Consider the following 25,326-nt stretch of genomic DNA (forward strand, 5'->3'; position numbering starts at 1 on the left):
CAGATGTTCCAAGAGAATATCCCACACCACCAATAGTCAATAGCTATTAATTATTGGCTGCAGACGCTCCATGCAGGTCGATATGGAACAGCTATTTCACTGCCTGCTGGATAATTGTCTCCCAGATGTCATTAAAAGACATTGGGAGTTGGGGAGAGAAGAGGAGGGTAGCGCAGGAGAGAGGAAGATAGAAAACAGATGTGGATACACAAAAGGAAAGTGGGAGACTTAGAGTAAAATGACTTTAATAGAATAAATCTCACTCTGCTCACAGATGTAACTTGTGCTTGTGTGTAACTTCATGATTTTGGCGGTAATTGACTCTCAACCCCCCCAACACACAAATAAAAACAATGTTACATCAATAAATCAGTTTATTTAAAAGAATATGTTACAATTTATTACAGTAAGCGACGTAATCAAACACTGGATCTTTAAATCTTACATTTCAACATGTCAAAGAATCTGCAGGTTGTCAATCTCCATCCTCTTCTTAGTGTGGCTTAACTTAACATCAGAGACGCTGAATTTAACATTGTATCTTACGGAAATAAATAATTTTCATGACATCTAACTTTAGTCAGGATGAGAGAGAGAGAAAGAGAGGGGATGGGGTGGAGACAATCGACCGCGTCTGACACGGTCCAGCAAACAGAATCTTGGGAAATGTGTTCAGCCTTTAGGATTGCACATTCAGTCTCTCAATTCAAGGCTTGAGACATTCAATTAAACCTCCTTTACACACCCACCAAGCCTTATTGAAGCTCGTTAATCACCCAAAATGGCTTTTGTGAACAGCACCATCATTATAACAAGCACTCCTAGTAAGAGCCATTGATGTCAATCTAGGAGTCGTTACTTGCTTGTTGATAACAAAAATACTAGATATGGAGAGTTGCAGCTGGGCGATAATTGAATCTGAATGGTGTACTCACTGGGATCATATCGTGATCACATGGCCCCAGCGTCTTTGCTTTGAGCATCCGTTTGATTATCTTACATGTGATTTTGCATAAATTAGCCATATTATAAGATACAGTACATTGATTTTGAAATATCAAAATATTACCACCAACCATAATCACCCAGCACTAACAGGCAGACTCATCTTGTGAAAGATAGAAGCAACTCAACGTGTAATATCTTTTGATGTAAGAAAAATGTCCTTCTAAATGAGCTGATAATGCAATCAAGTCACTTAGATTGAATAGGGTAACATCACAATATTGCACTGAGCAATTATTCACATTTATTGTCAGCATTAAGAGTGTCAAGTTTTAATGACGGAATAAGCTGCAATTAAATTATTTCTTTATCAGTTTGAATTATGTTTTTACATTATTTTTCTAGGAATGAGAAGATTAACTGGGCTCATTTAGAGGGACATTAAATTACACTGTTTATTCCATTACACCGCAGCTATGTGATCCGTTGCCACAAAGCCTTTAGAGAATGTGCAGTTATCTTCCCATCTATCATGTTGATGAAGTATGCAAGCTGCCCTTTTTGCTAAGAAATTTTCTTCCCGCTTCTGGAGTGCGCAAGTGGTTCAACAGTACAGCAAAGTACCAGCCACAGAGATAAATAGTGCTGCAAGTGGAAAGGCTGCTTGAATTACAGGCCTATTATAAAGCCCCTAGGAGCTCTCACAAACAAAGTAATCACTGCCTGCAAGAGAGAAAAGACAGGAAGAGAAGGACCCCTGCTGTCTTGTATGGGTAATGCACACTAAATATGCTGTACTACACTGCCACTTGTCTGATCAGTGCTCCACATCGCTGCTGCTCTACAATGGCCTCAAAACATTTGCATGGAGTGTTCACATAATACTATAAATGCAAACATGTTGAATGCACACTGCACTATACCATTTGATGATGCAGTACATAATCATACTGTAGTCAGTCAGTCAAAAACAAATGTAAACTAAGTACAGGCTAGTTCCAGTTTTACGTCAACTATCTGCTCCTTAGGTCACATTTCCCAAATGTGGAGTCTGATAATACTGTTGGATTAAGTGCAACATTAGTCTAAGGTTTACCATGTTCCTGCTCATGGGTCAAATCATCACAGCTGTGAGGGAAAATAAATGTCTAACAATCCTACAGAATGTCTGCTTTCTCTCTCCCTTCTCTCAAATTGCCACATTACAATGTTAATAGTTTTCTTTTATAAATGCAAATTTAGCGGCAAACAGATGAAAATGTATGCAAAGTGTGACTTAACATCCTGAGGGCCTCACTCTGTTTGGCCTCTTGCCTTTTGGGGCTCCCTGCACGCATAGTTAACATACACAAACACAGTTGCATGCTAACAACTGGCCAAAAAGACAAAGAAGACACTGCCGCTCTGATCCATAAATTCAGAACCCTCAGTATCGCTGATCAGTGTAATCCGTGTTCCCCTATGCGAGCACTGACAGCTTTCACTTCCCCTTGTTAGTCCGTGAATATTTCCTTATTCACTTCAGTTTCCTCTTCAGAGGAGGCTTTTAAAAAACTCCTCATGTACAAGTCATGTTCCACTTCAAGTCCCTGCCAGAAAGAAGAAGGCTTGCATGAATCCATGACTTTGTTTAATGCATGATTATGATGTGCTGGATTCAAGAGTTCTGGTTCATGTGTCTGTAGTGTTTTATGCTTCCGTTCATTTGATTTGTTCATTTGCAGATGCTTGTTGGTTTGCAAGCATCGGGGTGGGGGGTAGCTTCTCAGGATGTAGCTGATGAAGTGTAAAGATGACCATGGAGTTAATAGCCGAGTGTTGCTATGTCTGGAGCTAGATGAGGGCTGAACTGAGTCATTGTCTAGTTAAGAGGTAATGATCTCCCTTCCTAGGTGCCTCCATCCCTTCTGTGCCTCAGCAGCTGGAAAATATTCTGCAGCGGAAACAGCAAGCAAGACGAAGACACACAAACTCAGAGAAAGAAAACAGAGAAATTCGCTCAGGCTATCACTGGCTCATAGGCTGGACAGAGGCAGGCAAAGCCTTACCTTGCCACACATACCATCTTTACTGCAGTTCTTATTGTCCTTGTCTGTAGCCTCCTCTTCCACCTGTACAAGCACACACATTACAGGTATGAGTAAAGGACACAAAGAAATGGCTCATAATAGAGTAGTTTAGACTGTTAGTAGATGGTCCTTACCTCCTTCCTCCACTTGAGCTCACAGAAGACTCTCTCAAAGCACTCATGCATGTAGTTAAACTGAACGTCGACCATGCACAGAAAACACAAAGACAGAAACATGGATTTAGAGTAAACAACAAACAAGACTGATGTTGATAAGCTTTACATATTCTCATTTAAAGTAATTGTTTGACATTACGAGTGTAACATGACGAGCTCAATCCCAATCCCATGTCTGTAAATATAAGGTTACAGCCAGTAGCTGGTTATCTTAGCTTAGCACAAAGACTAGAAACAGCTGAAAATACACCTACAGGTACCTCTGAAGCTCACTAATTAACACGTTATATCTATGTTTAATCCTGACACAAATTGAAGAAATGAAATGTGCAGTTGTAGGGTTTCTGTACCAGACTGTTTCTTGGCCAAAACCTTGAACTTCCTGGAGTCTCTGCTGGTTGCCAGGCAACTGCTCATGGCCAAGAAACAGTGTAATCGAAGTGTAAATTGCATGGAGATACAACGTGTTAGGCGAGCTTCAGATGTGCTGGTAGGTTGCTTATTTTGTCCAGCATTGGTTGTGGTAAGCTAAGCTAACCGGCTGCTTGGGGTAGCTTCATATTTACAGGTGTTGGTCATATAATTAGAATATCATCAAAAAGTTGATTTATTTCAGTAATTCCATTCAAAAAGTGAAACTTGTATAATGTATACATTCATTCCTACATTATACAAGTTTCACTTTTTCATTCCACACAAACTGATATATTTCAAGTGTTCATTCCTTTTAATTTTGATGATTATAACTGACAACTAATGAAAACCCCAAAATCAGTATCTCAGAAAATTTGAATATTGTGAAAAGGTTCAATATTGAAGACACCTGGTGCCACACTCTAATCAGCTAATTAACTCAAAACACCTGCAAAGGCCTTTAAATGGTCTCTCAGTCTAGTTCTGTAGACTACACAATCATGGGAAGACTGCTGACTTGACAGCTGTCCATAAGACGACCATTGACACCTTGCACAAGGAGGGCAAGACACAAAAGGTCATTGCTAAAGAGGCTGGCTGTTCACAGAGCTCTGTGTCCAAGCACATTAATAGAGAGGCGAAGGGAAGGAAAAGATGTGGTAGAAAAAAGTGTACAAGCAATAGGGTTAACCGCACCCTGGAGAGGATTGTGAAACAAAACCCATTCAAAAATGTGGGGGAGATTCACAAAGAGTGGACTGCAGCTGGAGTCAGTGCTTCAAGAACCAACACGCACAGACGTATGCAAGACATGGGTTTCAGCTGTGGCATTCCTTGTGTCAAGCCGCTCTTGAACAAGACACAGCGTCAGAAGCGTCTCGTCTGGGCTAAAGACAAAAAGGACTGGACTGCTGCTGAGTGGTCCAAAGTTATGTTCTCTGATGAAAGTAAATTTTGCATTTCCTTTGGAAATCAAGGTCCCAGAGTCTGGAGGAAGAGAGGAGAGGCACAGAATCCACATTGCTTGAAGTCCAGTGTAAAGTTTCCACAGTCAGTGATGGTTTGGGGTGCCATGTCATCTGCTGGTGTTGGTCCACTGTGTTTTCTGAGGTCCAAGGTCAACGCAGCCGTCTACCAGGAAGTTTTAGAGCACTTCATGCTTCCTGCTGCTGACCAAATTTATGGAGATGCAGATTTCATTTTCCAACAGGACTTGCCACCTGCACACAGTGCCAAAGCTACCAGTACCTGGTTTAAGGACCATGGTAACCCTGTTCTTGATTGGCCAGCAAACCTGCCTGACCTTCACCCTATAGAAAATCTATGGGCTATTGTGAAGAGGAAGATGCGATACGCCAGACCCAACAAAGGCCACTATCAGAGCAACCCTGGGCTCTCATAACACCTGAGCAGTGCCACAGACTGATCGACTCCATGCCACGCCGCATCGCTGCAATAATTCAGGCAAAAGGAGCCCCAACTCAAAGTATTGAGTGCTGTACATGCTCATACTTTTCATGTTCATACTGTTCAGTTGGCCAACATTTCTAAAAATCCTTTTTTTGTATTGGTCTAAAGTAATATTCTAATTTTCGGAGATACTGAATTTGGGATTTTCATTAGTTGTCAGTTTTGATCATCATAATTAAATGAAATAAACATTTGAAATATATCAGTCTGTGTGTAATGAATGAATATAATATCCAAGTTTCACTTTTTGAGTGGAATTACTGAAATAAAATCAACTTTCTGATGATATTCTAATTATATGACCAGTACCTGTACTGTACAGACATTGGAGAAGTATTGTTCCTCCTCATCTAACTTTCATCATAGGGCTGGGCAATAAAACAATAATGATAATTATCGCAATTTAGTTTTCCTCAATAACAACATAACAAATTCTTCAATAAATGTTCAATAAATGTTTGAATTTTGAATCATGAACGAATTGGCACTTTTACTTAATTTTGTTCACGCATATTTGTTAAAAACAGATTTTCAATTGTTTTCAATGTTCTACCTCAGATTTGTTAAGTGATCCACTGTTTGGCAAGTGATTGTCATGTTCTGACCATAAAGAATAGTTTAACACCACAATTAATCTGGTTTCTTCAACTTTCATTCAGGAGCAAAAATCGGCCTTTAATGACAATAATCATGATAATTATCAATATGAAAGTATATATGAAATGGGGTTTTTATATCGTTTTTGGCAATATCGCCCTGCCCTATCTCTGCAGAAAGCGAATAAGCATTTTTCCCAAAATATTGAACAATTACTCTAAATCTCTTCTCTAGATCTTGAGCATTTATTTTACTTAGACAGTTATAAAAAAGAGCAGGTATGTAACGGGAATACAATTACAGTATGTCCAGATGCTTTAAAATTTGTTTTTAATTAAATAAAAAAAACCTGATATGAATGTTGCAGGCAACAACCAGGAAACTGGTTATCCAAGTCATTATTCTTTAAAATTGAAAACATGCCCCGTGGGAGAGATTATCAGTTTTACATTATTCAAATGATTCATTAACTTCCAAAACTCCACAAAGTCATGTTTTTCATGACTGTATGAGCTGTATTTTCACTACAATACTTTGAGTACTATAGCACATGTGTAATAACGTAGGTGTGATACTCACATAGGGTGTAAATATCTTGACCCAGCGTGGTTTCTTCTCTCCTCGTGCATATTCAAAGCAGAAGGCCATGCCCTCTTCATCCGTGTCCCACCTTTGCATCTCCCCCCAGTCAAATGCAATCACCTGGTTCTGGAACAACACTGAGGCTTTAGTGCACTTATTCCAACTCCATTGTGCATCCAAAATGTGTTTTTACAAAAAAGGCGCAAACACTAACAAACAGTCGCCCTTGCCTCGAGTGTCCCTTCCTCGGTGCAGGCATGCAGCTTGAAGTGGTGAATGCTGATGGCTGTTATGACATGGCCTTTGCGTCGAGAGTCGCAGGAACAGTGGGGGAATATAATCTCATTGTAGCCCTCGCAACCCCTCAACAAACTCAGATACTGAGAGAGAAAGAGGCAAAGGAAACAAGATAGTGTTTTTATTCTACAATATATTTGTATATATTTTATAGCCATAAAGCATAGTTCAGTCAGATAATATAGTTATTCTCTGCAGCCCAACTGATCTGAAAATGTGGGTGCGAGTATTTATTTGTGGGGACAGGTTCTCTCAGGATGATTTATTTATGTTTTCAGACAGAAGAGAACTCACTCACTTTCTATAATCGTTTTCTTTGCAATTCAATTCAATTTTATTTATATAGTGCCAAATCACAACAACAGTTATCTCACAGCGCTTTTCATAAAAGAGCAGGTCTAGACCGTACTCTGTGATGCTATTTACAGAAGCCCAACAGTTCCCACCAAGAGCAAGCACTAGGCGACAGAGGCAAGGAAAAACTTCCTTTTAAGAGGCAGAAACCTCGAGCAGAACCATGGCTCAGGGTGGGCGGCCATCTCCCTCAACCGGTTGGAGTGAAGGAGGGGGGGGGGGAGGAACAGAGAGAAAAAGAGAGGGATGGAAGGAGAGAGAGAGAGGGGAGGGAGGACATGCGTCTATGACACTCAAGTCAAACCTACACTCTCACAACCTCCCTCCAGAAGACTCTGTACTTTTCCCACTTTGTTATATCACACACAGTGAGTGGAGACTGAACTGGTGGGAGTGAGGGGATGACATAAGACACACTGAACAACAATGAGTATCTCTATCTGTCTCTGTAAGTTGTTCAGGAACAGCAGCAGAGTAACTGTGTGGTGGCTGTCTGTATATGAGAGACTGACCATGGACATCTTCTTCTGCTCAGCCAGCTTCTGCAGCTGGTAGGACTTCTGCTCTGCTTTGACAAAGCCTTTCTTCACATCTTCCACGGCCTACAAAGATAGGGCCGTTAAAAACACACACACACACACACATAAATGCATTCGCCACAAAGACAGAAACTCACCTGGTGAAAGAAGTAGTTGACAGCAAGCTGGTTGTCATTGAGCAGGATCTCCTCTTCTGTAGTGAAGAGCCACTTGCGCAGGGTGAGGCAGGTTCCTGGGATGGCTGAGGTATAGTTCTGTACATACAGTTTGTGGGGGAATTCGTTGGGGGCAAGCTTACGCACTGAAGAAGAAATAGACAGACAAAGGGGAGGGAGGGAGAGAGAGAGTTATATCATATGGCAAGAAAACAGTGTTCAAAAAGTGTTCTGTCTTGAAGACCTAGTTTATCTAAATTAATGTTTCTCTATTGACTTTCTGCATGTTCAAAAGATGAATTGTAGTAACTCCCCTGACTTGTCATCTTAGCCTCACAGAGCTGCTAGCATGACCGCAGACTCTCAGCCTTGTTAACTTCTGTTTTGGCATTAACGCTTGTTTAAATTAAAAACTGATAGACAAAGATATAAATACAGAGTAACAAGCACAAGAGCAACAGGTGAGAACAGAGGTGCAAGACCAAGAGTCAATTTCAAGAAGATCAAATGCAAATTTAATCCTCGGAACGCTTTCCTCGCGCGAGTACATTCGCTGCAAGTGTTCACACACAACGTGAGAAGACGATTAGAACCCACGAAAATTCGCTCGAGTTGGAAATTTTCACCCGACAGAAAATTGCGGCTGTACGCGTCTTTGCATTGACTTTGTAAGTAAACTCACCACCTGAACGCTCGCTTCGCTTTTGTTCTGAAAGCACAGTAAGCTTCTCAGGCAGACTCAAGTTCTAAAGCTTTTGTAAATGGCCAATGTATCTACACTTAAAGGCAGCCAACAGATGTATTTGGGGTTAAAACGTCTCTGACATAACGTCAGGTATTATGCATATTCAATGTAAGGAAAATTATCTTCAAGTCGAGAGAGAGAGAGAGGGAGAGAGAGAGAATGCTAGAGGTTTAATGAAATGTATGGGGTTGATTGTTCTTATGTTGTATGTATGATGCTTTGGCAATGTTGTTGTTACACATTCATGCCAATAAAGCTAATTTGAATTGAATGCTAGAGGAAGGGTGGCCATTCATCATCTTGTTTTTTGCTCCAAGCAGAATTGAGCTGTGGTCTCTCCTCCAATCTGGAAACAAGAAGAGACTTTGGACAGTGGAAAGAATGCAAATATTTATGATAATCTAATCTATAACTGATAAAAACATGGATGGCATTCTTGACATCACTGAGGGATAAAGAAAAATGCTTCGTTTCTAATTTATTCTTTACTATTCAATTTTGAACTCATATGACCTGTATGAAAAACTTCTTGTTTTTACTGCTACTGCACTGCTGCAGTCACAGACAGAGCACACTGTTCATAGAGAATAAATTCAGTGGTGCTGCATGGGTTGAAAATTACTACTACTTCTGATGGAGTTTCATTTAGTTGCTTTCAAAAAAGAAAATCTGCAACATCCTTGTACCGCACTAGCCTTGAAGAAGCGAGGACCAGATGAAGTGACTATTCACGTGCGAAGGCAGAAGGTGTTTATTCTAGATTATTTTGAAAAGGATGGCTGTTGAGGAGTCATAACAATACTGGAAAACGTTTTCAGTTTTGAAAAAAATGCATACATTCAAACTCAAAGCTCAGTGACATGTTCTTACTAACCGAAGGTGTGGTTGATGACCTCAAACAGAGCAAAGTAGCTGGCTGTTACGCTGTCCATCCCGAGTTTCATAACCACAGCCTTAAAAAAAGAGGGAGACAGAATGAGAGTGAACACAAAGAGTAAAACATTCACGAGGTGACTGTAGTAGGTCGTGGTTAAGTTATACAGGCCAGTGTATGTGTTTACCTGGTAGACCTGGTCTGTAGTTGAGTTTTTGCGAACTCTGACAGTGAGCGTGGTTTTATCAGGCATGGCTATTCTCAACTCCACATCCGACACGCCGTTATAGTTCTAGGTCATTAGAAGGAGGGACAAACTGTACGGTGAGTCACAGGCAGAGGACCACCATAAGACTCACAGCTTTTTCTTTTTACCTCATCTGATTCAGACAGGAACTCCTGCATGATGTCACTTTCTCCAATTACCCGTACAGAGCACACTACCAGATGAAAAACAAATTATATTAGGTTAAGAGTTTTCTATGTAAAGTAAGTAAAATAACATCAGTGTTTCCAATACGTTCATTTATTTGTGGCGGCCCGCAACAATATCAACGCTGACTGCCACAGATTGACTTTTTATTTTTTCCACTAGGCCCATTTAAAATTGTATTTAATTGCAGAGCGCATTCGCGCAGCACATCCTCTCGCTCGGCCCTCTCTCACACTCTCTCCCTCATGAACACAGCTGCACAAATCTGTCCTACACAATGCTGTCAATGTCGGAGACCCAGCTTAAAACAGTTATTAGCAAGCATGTAAGGAGCCTAGTTAATAAATAGTGTACTCTCTCTCCCTGACCTTTCTCCAGGTATTCTTCCAGGCCTCTGCGTCGTGCGTCCAGCTGCTGCTCCGACAGGGAAAAGGGCCATTTCCCAGGCAACTTGGGGAACGTAAAGTTGGCAAACTCCCTCTTCAGGTTTTGGTGTAGGATCACAAATTCACGGTAACGTTTGGAGCACAGCTGCCTGCCCGCCATGTACACATTATAGACCTGGAAGATAAAAAGTGAAATGAAATTGAACATCCTAACGCAATAACAGGAAGTTAAATTTGAAATATTTTACTACCACAACAACGATTATTTAAAATACTTTGTTGGAACATTAGTCTGATCTCAAACCTGAATACAGAGTTTATGTTAAAGTCATGGATACTGTGACTTGACTCAGACTTGAATCCGATTATAAAAAATCCTCACTTTACGCTACACCGTTTCACCAAGTAACACTCATCCATATGTGCACCCACCACAAACTTTTCCTGATTGAGCTCAGTGTGTTTGTAGCTCGGCACAGAGATGGGGACGGCCTGCTTGTCCGAGTAGTCATAGCAGGACTGGGATGAAACTTCGTCTCCGGGATCCAGGCAGTCGGCCTCCTGCGGCGGCACTGACAGCACAGCCAGCACCAGCTCCCTCTCTCCAGCCCTGATAAGGTCCACCACCTGCTTGTGGGTCGCTCCTTCCACATTCACACCGTTACTGTTGAAAACATGGAGGATAGGACGTAGATGTTTGCGTGGTGAAACTATTAGTAGTTCACTTTTATCACTGCTGTTGAGTTTATTTTTTATGTATGCACAGTATTTTATCATATACTGCAATAAATACTGTCTTGCTTAAAATATTCAGTTTTTGTGTCTACAGCACATTTTGAGGCTAAATCTACGTTGGACTAAATTATATTGAAAGTTTTACATCCAGGAGTAAAAATACAAGACACATCTTATAGCATAAAGCTATCAAATACAATAATACTACAAAGGTAGTATTAGTGAGGACTGTTGTATTTAAACACTCAAGGGGGAAACAGTGATGCATTGAATTATGAGATTCTTAGCAGAATGGATCTCAGGAATTACTGAAAGACCTAAACGGTACATTTCTCCTCAATGAAATGGCAGGAAGAGATTTAAGTGTTATAAAGTGTGGCAGAGTGACAGAGCCTTTGTCCTCAAAATCCCCCTCAGGAATAAGACCTTTGGTTTATGCCATGAGCACAACTGAGAATGAGCAACACTTGGTGTGTGCCCTTTGGCAGGCATGTGTCAGAGGCATGACAGTGCTGTAGCACTATGACACCATAGTTAGCTTTAACAGCCACAGCATCTCTTCTAAAAAAAAAACCTCAGCATCACGTACAAATCAATAAATTATAGTATTCTGTGCTTTATGTTTTGTACAAATTTGTGATTGTTTTTTTTTTCAAATATTAGCATGAATGAAGGTTGGCCTAACTTCTACTTTTCCCAAAGACTACCTGAAATGTAACATGTTATTCATTTGCATAATCTGAACAAAACCCAGTCAACAACCTGGGGAAAATATTAATCTTAGTTTGCATGGCAATTTGCAAGTGGTTAGTCAAAGGTAGCATTGGATCTTCTAATACAACAACTTCCCCGTTTTTAAAAGTGTGTTGTTAAAATATACTTTGAACTTCTCAGACAGATAAAACTTGTCATGTCTGCTTTCCCTACCAGCCGAGCCCTGTTCTCCATTTGCACACTGTCTAACCATGACTGCAAATTTCCAACGTGCATTAATAGTTACCAGGGGTGTAACTGTTTGTAAAAGGTTTGTATGTGCTAAGCCTCCTTTTAATACAATCTTCATTCAGTTGGACACAACTGGCAGTGTTCACAAGTGGGAAACCAGTGAGGCATCACGTCCTTGTCACTGGTGATATCACCTGGCAAAACCTTATCAGAAGTCACATGTCTGTTTACTCCCTCCCTAGGTTCACAGTGGATTTAGCAGTGACAGGGACAACAGTGCATAGGAAAATTGAAAGATAAATGGGAGGTGGAAAAAAATCGAAAAAAAGAGTAAAGAGTCTAAATAACATACAAACTCAAAACACCACACTTTATCACACTGATGAAACAATACAATACTGCCATAAAGCAGTCCTGCTTGCTGATTTTTACAACATGTATACTATACATGCTTAAGATAGAACTCGTGACTGACAGTTGATCCGTAATGTCAGCCATTATGTCACGGCATGGCTTACATTGGCAGGGTGACACACGGCTAAAGCTCAGTTGGCACAAGCTCTCTAATAACTAGTAACTCAATGGCAAGTGATAATTTCACATGCAAGCAGGCCAAGGGAGGCCTTCTAAGCCAGGGCACACACAGCAAAGCTGAAACCTATTTGGGTGAAGAAATATGATTATGTTGGAAGAAATAAAAAAAAAACACACAAATAAAATAATTTTGCAGGTGTAGTGGGCAAAAGAACAAATGTCTCCTACAACACAAAGTACAGACTAAGCACTTTGGCAGCTCTTTCATTCTAGCTTTATGAGTATATAATAAGCACCTGATGTAGTGGCCTTTGCACTTGCACCATCAGCACTTCTGTGTATGAGAAATAGTTTTTAAGAGACATTTTCTTGTGTGTCATATTTTCAGTTCTCCTGACTTTATAACTCAGGATAATACTTAACATCTTTGTTTATTTTGATTATATTTTCTATTTTGCACTCTACGCATGCACAAAGATGCACACATACACACGCTAAAAGCTAAATTTACCAGAACATAAGCTGTGCATCACTTTATATATATATATATATATATATCTCATCAAGAAGGAGGCGGAAAAAAGTGGTCAAGCACTATAGATTATTCTGAATCGAAGGCTAAGAAGCAGGAGTTGTTTGTAAATGTGCAAAGTATTGATTGCATAGAGAATAGGAGAGGCTCTATACCACTGCACCAAGTACAACACTCCACTGTGTAGTTATTGTGTACATATAACATATAACTTTGCCTTGACTGGAAAGGGGAAAAGACACCATGCATCAAAAGTCATTTTTAGCTTAGTACAGCAATGAATGTGTAAAGATCTAGTCATATTTGGGCCTGTCTTATCTGCTGCATGGGACACACAGTAGATGAGACCCTCCCGAATGAGGCTAGTAAAGCACTATCAGTTGGAGCCTACTCTAAACTAGTGCAAAAGGGTAGGTATGAACATGGACACTAATATTAACATTCATCACAATGAACACAGCCGATTGTCAAAGGACTGCACTGGCCAAAATAACTGACAAAGGAATTAACTAAAAGTGCAAACACACAAACATATATCCACATGCCTGCATACAAGCACATAGAAATAACGGGGTCAACAAACTGACAGGTTACTGCAGGCCACCCATTAACAAAGCAGTGTGCAAAAGCCAGCCAATGAGATGCTGAAGTTTAGAGAGCGAAGCCAATCAGAACTGAACTGAAGGCATCCCTCCTTTTCTGCATCACCTTGATCCACAGAAACAGCCACACTGAAGCACCACCGGTACTGATGTTGAGCTGTATGCTGAGTGTTCCATAGCAACAGAGCCTAACATCAGCAAGCAATCTCCATGCATACTAGTGAGGACAACCTCTTAATGCAGCGCACACACACACACACACACACACACACACACACACTCTCTTTCAAGTGTTCACTAATAGTAACATCACATGACTTGCCTTGTTTTAACCTTCATGATTAAAGTAGGCAAAGCAAGCTATAATGGGTGCAGTGTGCAATGCAGAAATACTTCCCACTGCCCTGCATCTGGCCACAGTGATATGAAGAGGTGACTTGAGAATATTTGGCATGCTGTGGATGAGTGGATAGGTTTCAGTGTGACACGAATTCCTAATGATCCCTGGATCTTTTCTCCCTGACACACACAGACACTCCTTTCATTAGGATGAACCTGCAGGACCAGTATGAGAGTCCATGCACACACAGGCTTCTTGGTGCCCGACACTGGTCCCAGTTCAAAGGCAGTGAATGATGCTCACACGTCCTGCTTGCTTTGATTTTCAGTGACAATCATTCTGAGATTAAAGAGTCATTTGTGGGTTACGTATGAAGTGCTTTTGGTTCAGCTAAGACAGTAACCAAGGTTAGTCACTTACACTTCAAGAATCCTGTCCCCCTTTGAAATACCGGCTCTGTCGGCGGCACCTCCCGGTAAGACAGCACTAACATGCTGCAGTGGAGCGTACAGTTCCCCGTTAATGCTCCGAAGTTGCCCACCTTCACTAACTTGTCCCCGCACATTAAAGCCATAGCCCGAATCAGACTTCACTATTCGAACTAGCCGTGGGCCTGAAGTAACGGTGGTTGCCGTCTGGCAGCTGCCGCCAGTGCCCGGTGTAACGTTACCGCTACCGGAGCCGTTACGAGAGGAAGGGTGAGGCAACGGAGGAACCGATGAACAAATCCCTTCTCCCTCGACGTCCGCCATTTTTCTACACTATTTGTATCATCCACTCCAATTCAGCCAACAATAATTATCCTACAAACATTAGCTGGTAGCAGCAGGCTAATCAGCTTGGCTAGCTTACCGACCAAGCTCACCGGAAATAGCCGACAGAGTCCGATGATTCTTGAGACCGCCCCAGGAAGCGTTCCATGTGGGTCACTTCAGACTTTTTTCAGTGTTGATCGGAGATTTCCCTAGGCTCCTAGGTCACATAATTGTATTCAGGAAAGCTGAGAGTCAGTCTGTTATTTCCCGACTAAATTAGCAATGTAATAAACAAGTCTGAGTGTAACACAGTGGTTCCAAATCTGTGGATCAGGAAAAGTGTCAGGGCAGAGCCTACCTGTCAACATTGGGATTTGAAAATAAGAGAAATAATAAGGGGTCTTCAAATCACTCTCCTTTATTGAGTTTTTTTGTGCATGTAACAGGTTTGCAAAGTGAAAAAGCCCAATGTCCAGCCCAAAGGGAGTTCCCATCTCCCACAGAAAGCACCATAGTTTTCTCTGGATCCCTGCCAAATCTGACCAGTGATGACATGTATGCATGTCGTCATTCCGCCACTGGTTGTCGACGTGGTGTCCAGCAAACAATGTGGGCTTTGTAGATCATTGGCAGACTTTCTGGATTTGGAGAGACGGCATCCATCCCACTTGGGAAGGAGCAGCTCTCATTTCTAGAAATCTGGCCAAGTTTATTAGTGGGCCAAATGACAACCCAGACTTGAGACCAGGAGGCAGAGTCGCAGTCTAACACACATACAAGATGTCTGTCTGATAGTGCTGTAGCTAAATTTAAGGATGCAATTCCATCAGCTCTAAATTCATTATCAAGTCACAAAGTAACGGAGGACTCCTATGCTAGTTTCAGTCCCTCCCAAATCAATCATCTTGTTGATAGTGCTGCAGGCTCGCTGCAAATGACACTTGACTCTGTAGCCCCTCTAAAAAAGAAAATGATAAAACAAAGACGGTTAGCTCCATGGTATAATACTGAAACTCGCAAATTAAAGCAAATATTGCGGAAACTTGAGAGGAATTGGCGTTCCACCAAACTGGAAAATTCTCGTTTAATTTGGCAAGATAGTCTTAAAACTCATAGGAAGATCCTCCGTAATGCCAGAGCAGCGTACTACTCGTCATTAATAGAGGAAAATAGGAACAACCCCAGGTTTCTTTTCACAGAGTCACAGCTCTTTTGAGCCAAGTATTCCCATAGCTCTCAGTAGTTACGACTTCATGAGCTTCTTTAATGATACAATTCTAACTATTAGAAACAAAATTCACCAAGACCTGCCCTCAACTGGCACCAATGTATTTCTAAACTCAGGAACCTTAGAAACAGCTGTAGAACCAGATATATGTTTAGACTGTTTTGCCTCCCTCAACCTTTACCAACTAACTTCAATAATTTCTTCAAATAAACCATCATCCTGCCTCTTAGACCCCATCCCGACTAGGTTGCTTAAATAAGTTTTACCCCTAGTTAGCACTTCTATACTAGATATGATCAATATATCTCTATCAACAGGCTATGTACCACATTACTTTAAAGTAGCTGTAATTAAACATCTTCTGAAAAAGCCCAAACTTGATCCAGATATTTTAGCCAACTATAGACCTATATCTAACCTTCCATTTCTATCTAAGGTCCTGGAGAAAGCAGTTGCTAAACAGCTGTGTGACTTTCTACAGAGCAATAGTTTATTTGAGGATTTTCAGTCAGGATTTAGAGCTCATCATAGCACAGAGACAGCACTGGTGAAAATTACTAATGACCTCCTTATTGCATGAGACAACGGACTTGTCTCTGTACTGGTTTTATTAGATCTTAGTGCTGCATTTGATACCATTGACCATCAGATCCTATTGCAGAGACTGGAACATTTCATTGGCATTAAAAAAAAACGCTCTGAGCTGGTTTAAGTCCTATTTATCAGATCGATGTCAGTTTGTACATGTTAACGATGAGTCCTCCATGCACACCAAAGTTAGCCATGGAGTTCCACAAGGATCTGTCCTCGGACCAATCCTCTTCACTTTATATATGCTTCCTTTAGGCAATATTATCAGGAAATAGATTCCCCTAAATAAGATTTTGAACCTGAAAATGAGCATAATACCACCTCTTTAAAGTAAAGTTCCAACATTTTGGAAACATTTCTATTTGCTGTCGTCCCCGTGCTTCCAGTCTTTGTGCTGAGCTGGAATGTTTCATAAACATTATTGAATTATATTGACAGTTGGACCAAAGTTCGGTAAGACAGTAAACAAGTAAATTTGCTAACTTTAATATGATACTGCTAACAAGAAGAACTGGTTTTTCCACCTGATACATGTCTCCTCCAAGATGACCTGACATCGTGTAAAGCAAACACGTCCAATGTCTCGACATTGCACTCATTCTAGTGGTCTCTGACATTAAAGCAGCATTGGTGGTGAAGGTACCAACAAAAAAGCCCATGCAGAAACCAATGAGTAATCTAAGTTAGACCTTATAGTTCGAAAATTTATCCCATCATGCCAATACTGCTATGAAACAAGTAAAATAAAGACATCAAAGCAGGTTCACTATGTTTATTCAGCTTAAACTGGCTGACAGATTCATAAAGGCGGTGTTTTCAACCATATGGATGCAAATAGATGGAAAGAGAGAGAAAGCAAATACTATTAAACATGCAAACAGTGACTGTGTCACCAGCTTTATCCCTGATGAGACAGATGAAAGACTGAGGGGAGAGTTTGTACACATGTACATACAGAAATGTACAAAGAAACACGCATGTGGTGATTCATACTGGTAAACTGGACCCCCACAAACCAGCTTAACCAGTCCTTTGGTGCCATTCTGTATAGATAGAGCATTCATCACTGCTCATGTTCATCTATGTATGCGCACCTGTCCACTTCACAAATATTCAAATTATGATGGAAACCTTTCTTTATTTGCATCGATCAGTACTAGCTTATCTTGTGCATAGTCACAGGGGGCTGGAGCCTAGCCTAGCTAACATTGGGCATGAGGCCAATGAATTCATTCTTAATTGTATTTCATTTGTTTCTTAGTAGTGCCATATTATATTGTATGATTGACATTTTTTAATGTTCTTTTGACACCAATCCTGCTTGATCATAAAGGTCATATAATTTATTTTGCTGTCTTCTTGTGAAATGAAATTTGAAACCTGAGTAAATGAGCAGTGCTTTCACTCAGTCAAGTTCAAAAGCCTGAGTGCGGCTTTTTGCAAACACAACGGCTGAGAAACAGCCATCAGCAATGATAGAACTGCCCAATACTCCTTTGCCAGCAACAGCATATACAGCCACATGAAAAGTATGTGAACCCTTTGGAATTACCAGGATTTCTGCATAAATTGGTCATAAAATGTGATCTGATCTTCATCTAAGTCACAACAATAGAAAACACAGTCTACTTAAACTAATACCATACAAACAATGTTTTTCATGTTTTTATTGAACACACCATGTAAATATTTGTGAAGGGTGTAAAAAGTGTAAGCCCCTAGGCTAATGACTTCTCACAAAGCCAATTGGAGTCAGCCAACCTGTAATCCAAACAATCAGAGGGGACTGGAGTTGTTGGTTAGAGCTGTCCCTTATAAATAAAACACACCACTTTTAATTTTGCTTTTCTCATGTAGCCTTTCCTGAACCATGCCTCGTACTAAAGAACTCTCAGAAGACCAAACGAATTGTTGACTTGCATGAAGCTGGAAAGAGTTACAAAAGTATTTCTAAAAGCCTTGATGTTCATTAGTTCACAAAGTGTCAAACAAAAAAAAACACAGAAATCTCTGGAACATGCAAATATCTGACTCTGACTCTACAATATGTAAAACACTAAACAAGAATGGAGGTCATGGGAAAACACCACAAAGGAAGCCACTGCAATCCAAAAAAACATTGCTGCATGCCAGATGTTTGCAAAAGAGCACCTGGATGTCCCACAGCACTAGTAGCAAAATATTCTGAGGACAGATGAAACCAAAGCTAAGTTGTTTAGAATGATCACACAACCTTATGTTTGGAGGGAAACCAACAGCACACCAACATCAAAACCTCATCCCAACTGTGAAGTACGGTGGAGGGGGAATCATGGTTGGGGGCTGATTCACTGCCTCAAGGGGCTGGAAGGGTTGCTATCATCAGACAGAAAAATGTATTCCAAATGTTATCAAGAAATTTTGCAGGCGAATGTAAGGCCAACTGTCCCCTAATTGAAGCTCAACAGAAGATGGGCAATGCAAAAGGACAACGACTCAAAGCACAGAAGTAAAGATGAGGTGAAGCGACCGTTGACAGTGAGCTCTGCCCAGGATGAGTTTTCACAGGGCAATTGGCTCCTTTTTGTGGGCTTGGTGGGATGGCCTTAGCGCATTGATACTAAAGCAAAGAGAGATGCTGAAGGTTTTGCATTGTATGTTTAAGTGTTATGGAATGCAGCTTTAAGTGAACAATGGGAGCTGGCTCCTGTCTGACGATTTTGGCACTTTTCAACAGGGCAAAATTCTTGTTTATTATTTTTTATTTAACCTTTATTTTAACAATAAAATCCCATTGACTCACAGTCTCTTTTGGAAGGGAGTCCTGTATAGCACAAGTAAAACAACAATTAATCATACCATTTTAGTTGAAATATACTGTATGTGTTGGTACAGACTACTTAATTTTTTAACCATACTTTCATTAGTATGGTATTATTTTTGTTAAGACTCCCACTGTTTTGTCATGCTGGCAGATTTTAATCTCCGTGCTATCTTTCAGAGCCATCTTCCTTCCTGGCTGAGAGCTAAAGCTAGGTTAATGCTTGACGCAGAGACCTCAAAGTGAGGGTCCATGTGCCAAAAATGACTTTACTGTGTCTTTCGTTTGGTCCTCTGAATTTTAGTAACCAGGCGAACACTGTGCTTTTCATTTCAACATGGCTGTCTTCAAAGGTAGGAGGAGGTAGAAGGAGAGACCACAGGTACAGCCCAATGACTCTTGATTCATGGAGAGACACCACACAGGCATTTCATTTAATTTTTTATGAGGCAGAGCTATGGCCATGTTGGATAATGACCTTCTTCCTATAACATGTCGTTGACATCTTGCTTATTCATAGAATTTTTTTTTTGTACACCGCCTGGTGTTTCAGAGATTACTGCATTGCCACTGTGCATGCTCATAGTTCGTAGGCCATCTGCGCAGGCCCACATCACAGTGTCTTGCGTGAGAATAAACATATATCAGACCCTTCTTTCCTTCAATCTGTGCTTGACTGTAATTGTTTTTCCAAATAGTTCCGCCTTAGCCTTTGTGCCTTGCATCGAGTGTTATGCTGTAATTTTTGGTCCCTGCCTGCTACTGACCAAAGTAATGCTTTGAAGAGATACTGCCTTGTCTTGTGTGTTTTTCTGCATTGGGTCCGCATTCTCTGCCACTGTTACAGTTGTGTGTGCGCTGTCCCTGTAAACATTTTACAAACCACAGTGTTACTACATACATACTCCAAAGTCCTCCAAAACAAACTGTAGTCTACAAAATAGACTACAGACAAAAGAAAACAACGCACATTTAAAAAATACTTGTCAAACTGTTTGTTTAAATGAATGTCCCGCCTACAGCTGGACAGATAGCCCATCATAGATTAGGATAATGTGGCAATTCAGCAGTGGCCTATGCCAGGCCATGAATAATGGGATATGTATGAGAAAGAAACTGAAAATCTTCCGATTACAGTAAGAAACTCACTCACTTAACATGACACAGTAACAATATACATACACATCTATATATACATAAGACATTCACTTGTTATCCTGTTTCTTATTCACCACTCAGATGTATTTCATTCTGGTAACTGTAATAATCTGTTAATCAGGCTAAAATCAGTCAAGCTGACTTTAACAAGGCCATGGAGGGGCTGGATAGGAACCCTGATGAAGAGATCAGCTTCAGAGAGTTTTCTGTGTGTGGATTTCACTGACAAAAGCTACTACCACAAGAAGACATGCAAGTGCCTGTGAAGACAAACGTTGGTACACTGATTATCAAAACTGAAAACACATATACAAAAATAAATCGTAAATACTATCAACAATATGTACAAAGCTAACTGTTAAAAGTTAAGTAACTAACTCAAGGATGAAATAGCACTGTAAGGTAATCACTAAGGTTGGAGGCGAAGGTAACATAACTGTAGAGTTGACAGGAAGTAAACAGATATACGTCGCACTACATTGTGCAAGTAGAGAATTGGGTTGTTGAACACGATTCCTTCAATAGCACACAGCTCACAGGAGAAATGTTAGGTTCAAACAACAGAATGTGTCAATTCCACTTCTCAGTTGACATAAATAAATTCTTAATTTGAATTCAAGTGGATTTTATCCACTCCAAAACATGTTAACTTACTCACACTTCAGCAGTCTAAAGGCGCTGCTGTGGCTGCAGAAGCAAGCTATTCCAAAAGCAGTGTAAGCATAAAATAACCCTAATGCCTATTCTACTCCGCAAAGACACATTATTAATCCAGAAGACCAGAAGAGACTACGCACAAGTAAATGAAGTGAATGCATGCTGTAGTACAGTATGTCTCTGTGTCAATTGTAAATGTCCCCCTGCTTCTTAGAACAAGTTAGGTAATGTCATGAAGGTAAGTCTGTATTGATGGAGTCATAAATGAAAATGATGTTCATCTTCTTCTTTAATCATTGCTAAGACTATACTGTATTGCAAAAAAAGTCTATCTTCAGAGTATGTAGTAACCCTGCCGACTGTCATTGTAAAACATTGTTACATATCTGAGAACAGCTACAGATTCAGCTTGTCTAATTATGTTGAGCAATTCCTCCCACCAGAAGGATCACCTGACCACACCCCAGACAGGGGGAAGAAAACGCCTTACCCTGGAGGCAAGAGGCTATACAAGTGAGACCTTTCATTTAATTCCCAGCTGCTTGATGTGTGTAAAAAAAAAAAGGGGAGGAAAGAGAGGGGTGGACTTAAAAGAAACATACAAGTCGTCTATGTCTTATGACTGTACAATTATACGAGTCATCTTGTATTTCTCAAGTGATTAATTCCACTAAGGTAATGCCATGAATGGCATTAAATATACATTTTCAACACAAAATACTTTTCTTACAAACATGAGGTTATATCTATAAATCAGAAATAGTCAAGTCAACAACTACACAACAGTGTTGTGGTGGCAGCCCGGCTGACAGTGAGTGGCCTGTTTATTTCTCTCTTATTTTGCTTGTGATTCTGTTTTCCCCTGGTGTTTTGGCCTGCCTGTTTGTGTCTCCTCCTTTCCCCCTATGTGTGCTCTCCCTCTCTCTCTCCCTCGCTCCTCTCCTGAGCCCAGCCAACGACCCGCACCTGCTTCTCGTCATCCACCTCCTCTGCCTGCCACACCTGCCATCAATCAACCTCATCTCTGACAGCACTTCTACCCCGGTTCTCCAGTCAACTCCTGCTTGATCATCGTTGCTCCTGACCCGGTGCCACTTCTTCACTTAAGCTCTGAGTATTCTGTGTAATTTCTGTTTTCCTGTACTCTGTTTCCCCAGTGTCTAAACCTGTCTGTCTGTCCGTCTCCCCTCCAGGTCCACTCACCTCCGTCCTCCGCTCCGTCAGCTGGGCTCGCCACCCTCCCCTCGGACCTCTTCCACGGTGCCCTCCCGGCTCCTCCCCGTGCCTCCTTGCTTCTCGGTCACCAGTGCCCCCGGCTCCCTTGTCTCAGTCTCCTCAGTTCCTCGTGCCCGTGTTTCCCCCGGCGTCCGCCTCTCCCTCACCTCCACTCCCTCAACCCTGTTTCCCCTTCAATAAAGCCTGTGTTTCCCGAGTGTTGCGTTTGGGTCCACTCTGTCCCCACACCACACCATAACAAACAGAAACCTCACAGGTACACTAGATTGCTGTTGCAAAGTCATACAAAGTGAAAAAATACCTCTAGAGCAGATTAGATAGATCAGATTTCTATTTTTAATTAACATCTACAAGCGGGCAATGAGATTTCTGAAACTCTCTAAACCTAATAGCTTCAGACAGAACAGAGCCCTGGCAGCTTATGTTACTTTTTATGAATGGCGCATTGTTGGAGTTACAGTTTGCTGTACATGTAGGATAGGATATTTAATAATATACTGCAAACAATCCAATTACCAACAGTTTGTTTTAAAAGAGCATATTGTCGTTGTATGAGAACGGCTTCAGCATAAGCAGCAACAATACAACTGACAAAGCACAGAAACAATGGAAACCAGATCCAGTAAAGCACAGAGAAAGAAACAGAAAATGAGTCATACCCAAAGCAAACTCAGAGTTTTTTGTGATGCACTCATATTTCCTGCTGTCTAATGGTAACTCATTTTAAACCAAGGTACGTGGTAGTGTGGTGTCCGAACAATAATGCTGCGATGATGTGTTGAGAAGAAATCCGCTTGACACTGTTCTTGATTATAAAAGTTTATTACATCAAAGAATTCAGCATCAATTACAAGCTCTGCAGCAGCTTGGAGAGTGACCCAGCCCGATAACCACTCTGTCTCTCTGTACATCGAACACAGCTTATATAGGACATGTTTAGGTATCTGCTAAATACCATATAAGGGCACAGTCCCTTCATAAACACTAATCTCTACTCCTCCTAACACTGGGTCAGAGGTCAAATTCCATAGGAGGGTTCACTCTTTACACACCCATCAATCATTACTTCCCCTTAAGGGTTCACTGTGCCTCTCTCCAGCTCTGGGTCTTATTTTAAACTGTAATGGTCAAATGCACATATGTTATACACCACAGTAGCAACAGCATTATGTTTCCCTAAAAAGCAAAAAATGGCCAAGAGAACTAAGCAGCGATTTTAATCTGTCATTCCTCTCCTGGAATACATTCAGCCAAACCATTGCTCATAAACTATAATTAACCCTTTCATGCATGAATTATGGCAGGCTCCGCAGGATTTTTCCCCCCCTGTGTTTTATTGCTCTTTATGGCATGCAAAATAAAATTAGAATGTCATTTTTTTAAAATCACATTTTTCTGTATTAAGTAAAGAAATATTTAACAAACCAATGAATAAATTGATATATTATGTGAAAACTATATTTTTAATGCTGTTAAACTAATGTGGTCACAAGGTGTACCCTGCCTTGTCTGATGTCTGTCCCCCGCGACCCTGTATGCAGGATAAGCGGTTGACGATGGATGGATGGAATTGTTCTGAATGTCTTTCTATTACTTGCTGCTTTTTTTTTTTTTTTTTACAAAACCTGCAAGTGTAACATAAATCCATTGATTTACATCCAAAAAAGTTAGTGCACATTAAGTATTTTCAAGAAAAACAAAGTCTCAGTAATAATTGATTGTAGTTGAAATATAGCCAGTGATGCATAATGTCCAATTTAGTGGACAGATGATTATTCGTAATTTCCTCCCAACATAAAATCAATACTTGGAAAATTTAACAATTGTATTACTCCTTAGTTTTTACTAGATGTTACCAATTTTTTTTAACTACAGGGGTCTCATATAACTGGAGGAATGGCAAGGTTTACCTGAGCTGCGCAGTGTTTCCGATCGTCCGTCGGCCATCTTGGTTTTGACGAATTTAAGTTGCACTTACAACGGCTTACCAGAGGGTAGCAGTGTATGGCATGACACATTAGTGTCCACTGTAGGGGCTGATGTGCAACTAGACTATCAGAACCTCTGCCCATTCAAGTAAATGGCCACATTAATTCAGAAAATCAGGAAGTGAATGATTTGTTCACAGCATGTATAGGGCCGAAGAATCCGGGACAGTCCCGAATTATGAGCAATTGTCCAGATCGCTTTCCGGTTTGTCCAGGTTATCTGTACATTGTGTCCACAGCGTTGTTATAGCCACAAGTAACGCTATTTCTGTGAGATCAGGTTGAAGTAACACTCGTCGTGGTTTTTACCCCTTTTTGTTTTCTTGTGGTTAGTGAAATTTACAGTCGCGAGGACAGGGAAAGTGTCGCTTCAGGCAGCCACGGCACGGCGGAGAGATCATTAAAACAGCTTGATAACAAAGTTAAACAAAATAAACAACAAACACTTGACAACAAAATGTCTCAATTTTTTTATTAGCACAAATTGAATAAGGTAAGACTTCACTGAGGCAAAATGGCCTCAGTATTTATTTCATAAGCACATTTTATTTAGATAATCATGGTGAGGGCTGCCACAAAAACGACATACTCTGTGTAATCCACAACGCCATCACTATCCACATCCAGACTTTTGAAGAACTCGTCCACTTCAGCTTTGCTTGGGGTCTAATGAATGAAGAACAGTAGAAGTTGTAACTAGATTATAAAACATTAAATTTAGCCTATGTCAAAGTGGCATTCACAGCCCTCTGTTGAAATAGTGCTCCATCTGTTCTACTTACTTTCCCCTCAAAAAACTCAGCCTTGAGCAGATCAGAGAGTTCTGCCTTGGTCAGCGTCGTTTTGTCTCCGTCTTTTTGTTTCCATTTTTTCATGCTGTACTGTCAATCTTTGGAGTATTTTCATATGCCATACATCAATACAATCCTTACAACCCTATGTATGTAATAAATTGCTAATAAATCAATAAATAGCTGAAAATTGCAATAAACACACAAAAAAATTCAAATCGTTTTTTTTATTTCCAATATATTTTTCAAAATACAGAAATATAACAAATGCCATCCTCAAACTTGTCAGTGTAAAAAAGTTCCATAAAATACTTTAGAACAACACACAATTGATTTGAACTATGTACATAAATTAGTTTGTAAGATACATTAATTTTTATAATCGATTTTTAGCTGTG

At 40.5% G+C, this 25,326-nt stretch overlaps 1 protein-coding gene and 2 long non-coding RNA genes across 5 annotated transcripts; 1 reads left to right on the forward strand and 2 right to left on the reverse strand.

Moving 5' to 3' along the window:
* Nucleotides 1-356: 356 nt before the first annotated feature.
* On the reverse strand, nt 357-14,607 carry snx27b (sorting nexin 27b). 3 transcript variants are annotated; one of them, XM_038711391.1, is made up of 13 exons: nt 14,145-14,606; nt 10,469-10,700; nt 10,019-10,211; nt 9,593-9,657; nt 9,405-9,509; nt 9,218-9,296; nt 7,581-7,744; nt 7,417-7,506; nt 6,484-6,633; nt 6,251-6,379; nt 3,149-3,208; nt 3,008-3,056; nt 357-2,878 (listed from the first exon to the last, which is right to left on the reverse strand). In XM_038711391.1, exons 1-13 carry the CDS (start codon nt 14,474-14,476, stop codon nt 2,811-2,813), a joined length of 1,716 nt encoding a protein of 571 aa, XP_038567319.1. In that variant the 5' UTR covers nt 14,477-14,606; the 3' UTR covers nt 357-2,810. The 3 variants fall into 3 exon arrangements, with proteins under 3 accessions (XP_038567319.1, XP_038567320.1, XP_038567321.1); XM_038711392.1 differs by having other exon boundaries at nt 2,994-3,056; XM_038711393.1 differs by lacking the exon at nt 7,417-7,506 and having other exon boundaries at nt 14,145-14,607.
* Nucleotides 14,608-21,868: 7,261 nt separating this feature from the next.
* LOC119896860 lies at nt 21,869-22,346 on the forward strand. Its single transcript, XR_005443294.1, has 2 exons — nt 21,869-22,001; nt 22,107-22,346. It is a non-coding gene; the product is annotated as an uncharacterized LOC119896860 (long non-coding RNA).
* Nucleotides 22,347-24,592: 2,246 nt separating this feature from the next.
* Nucleotides 24,593-24,997, reverse strand: LOC119897581. The gene is made up of 2 exons (XR_005443410.1): nt 24,920-24,997; nt 24,593-24,803 (listed from the first exon to the last, which is right to left on the reverse strand). It is a non-coding gene; the product is annotated as an uncharacterized LOC119897581 (long non-coding RNA).
* Nucleotides 24,998-25,326: the final 329 nt, after the last annotated feature.

The sequence above is a fragment of the Micropterus salmoides genome, unplaced genomic scaffold, assembly GCF_014851395.1.
Source record: "Micropterus salmoides isolate LMB-PRFRI ecotype aquatic unplaced genomic scaffold, ASM1485139v1 Ms_hic_scaffold_11, whole genome shotgun sequence".
NCBI classification, from domain to species: domain Eukaryota; kingdom Metazoa; phylum Chordata; class Actinopteri; order Centrarchiformes; family Centrarchidae; genus Micropterus; species Micropterus salmoides.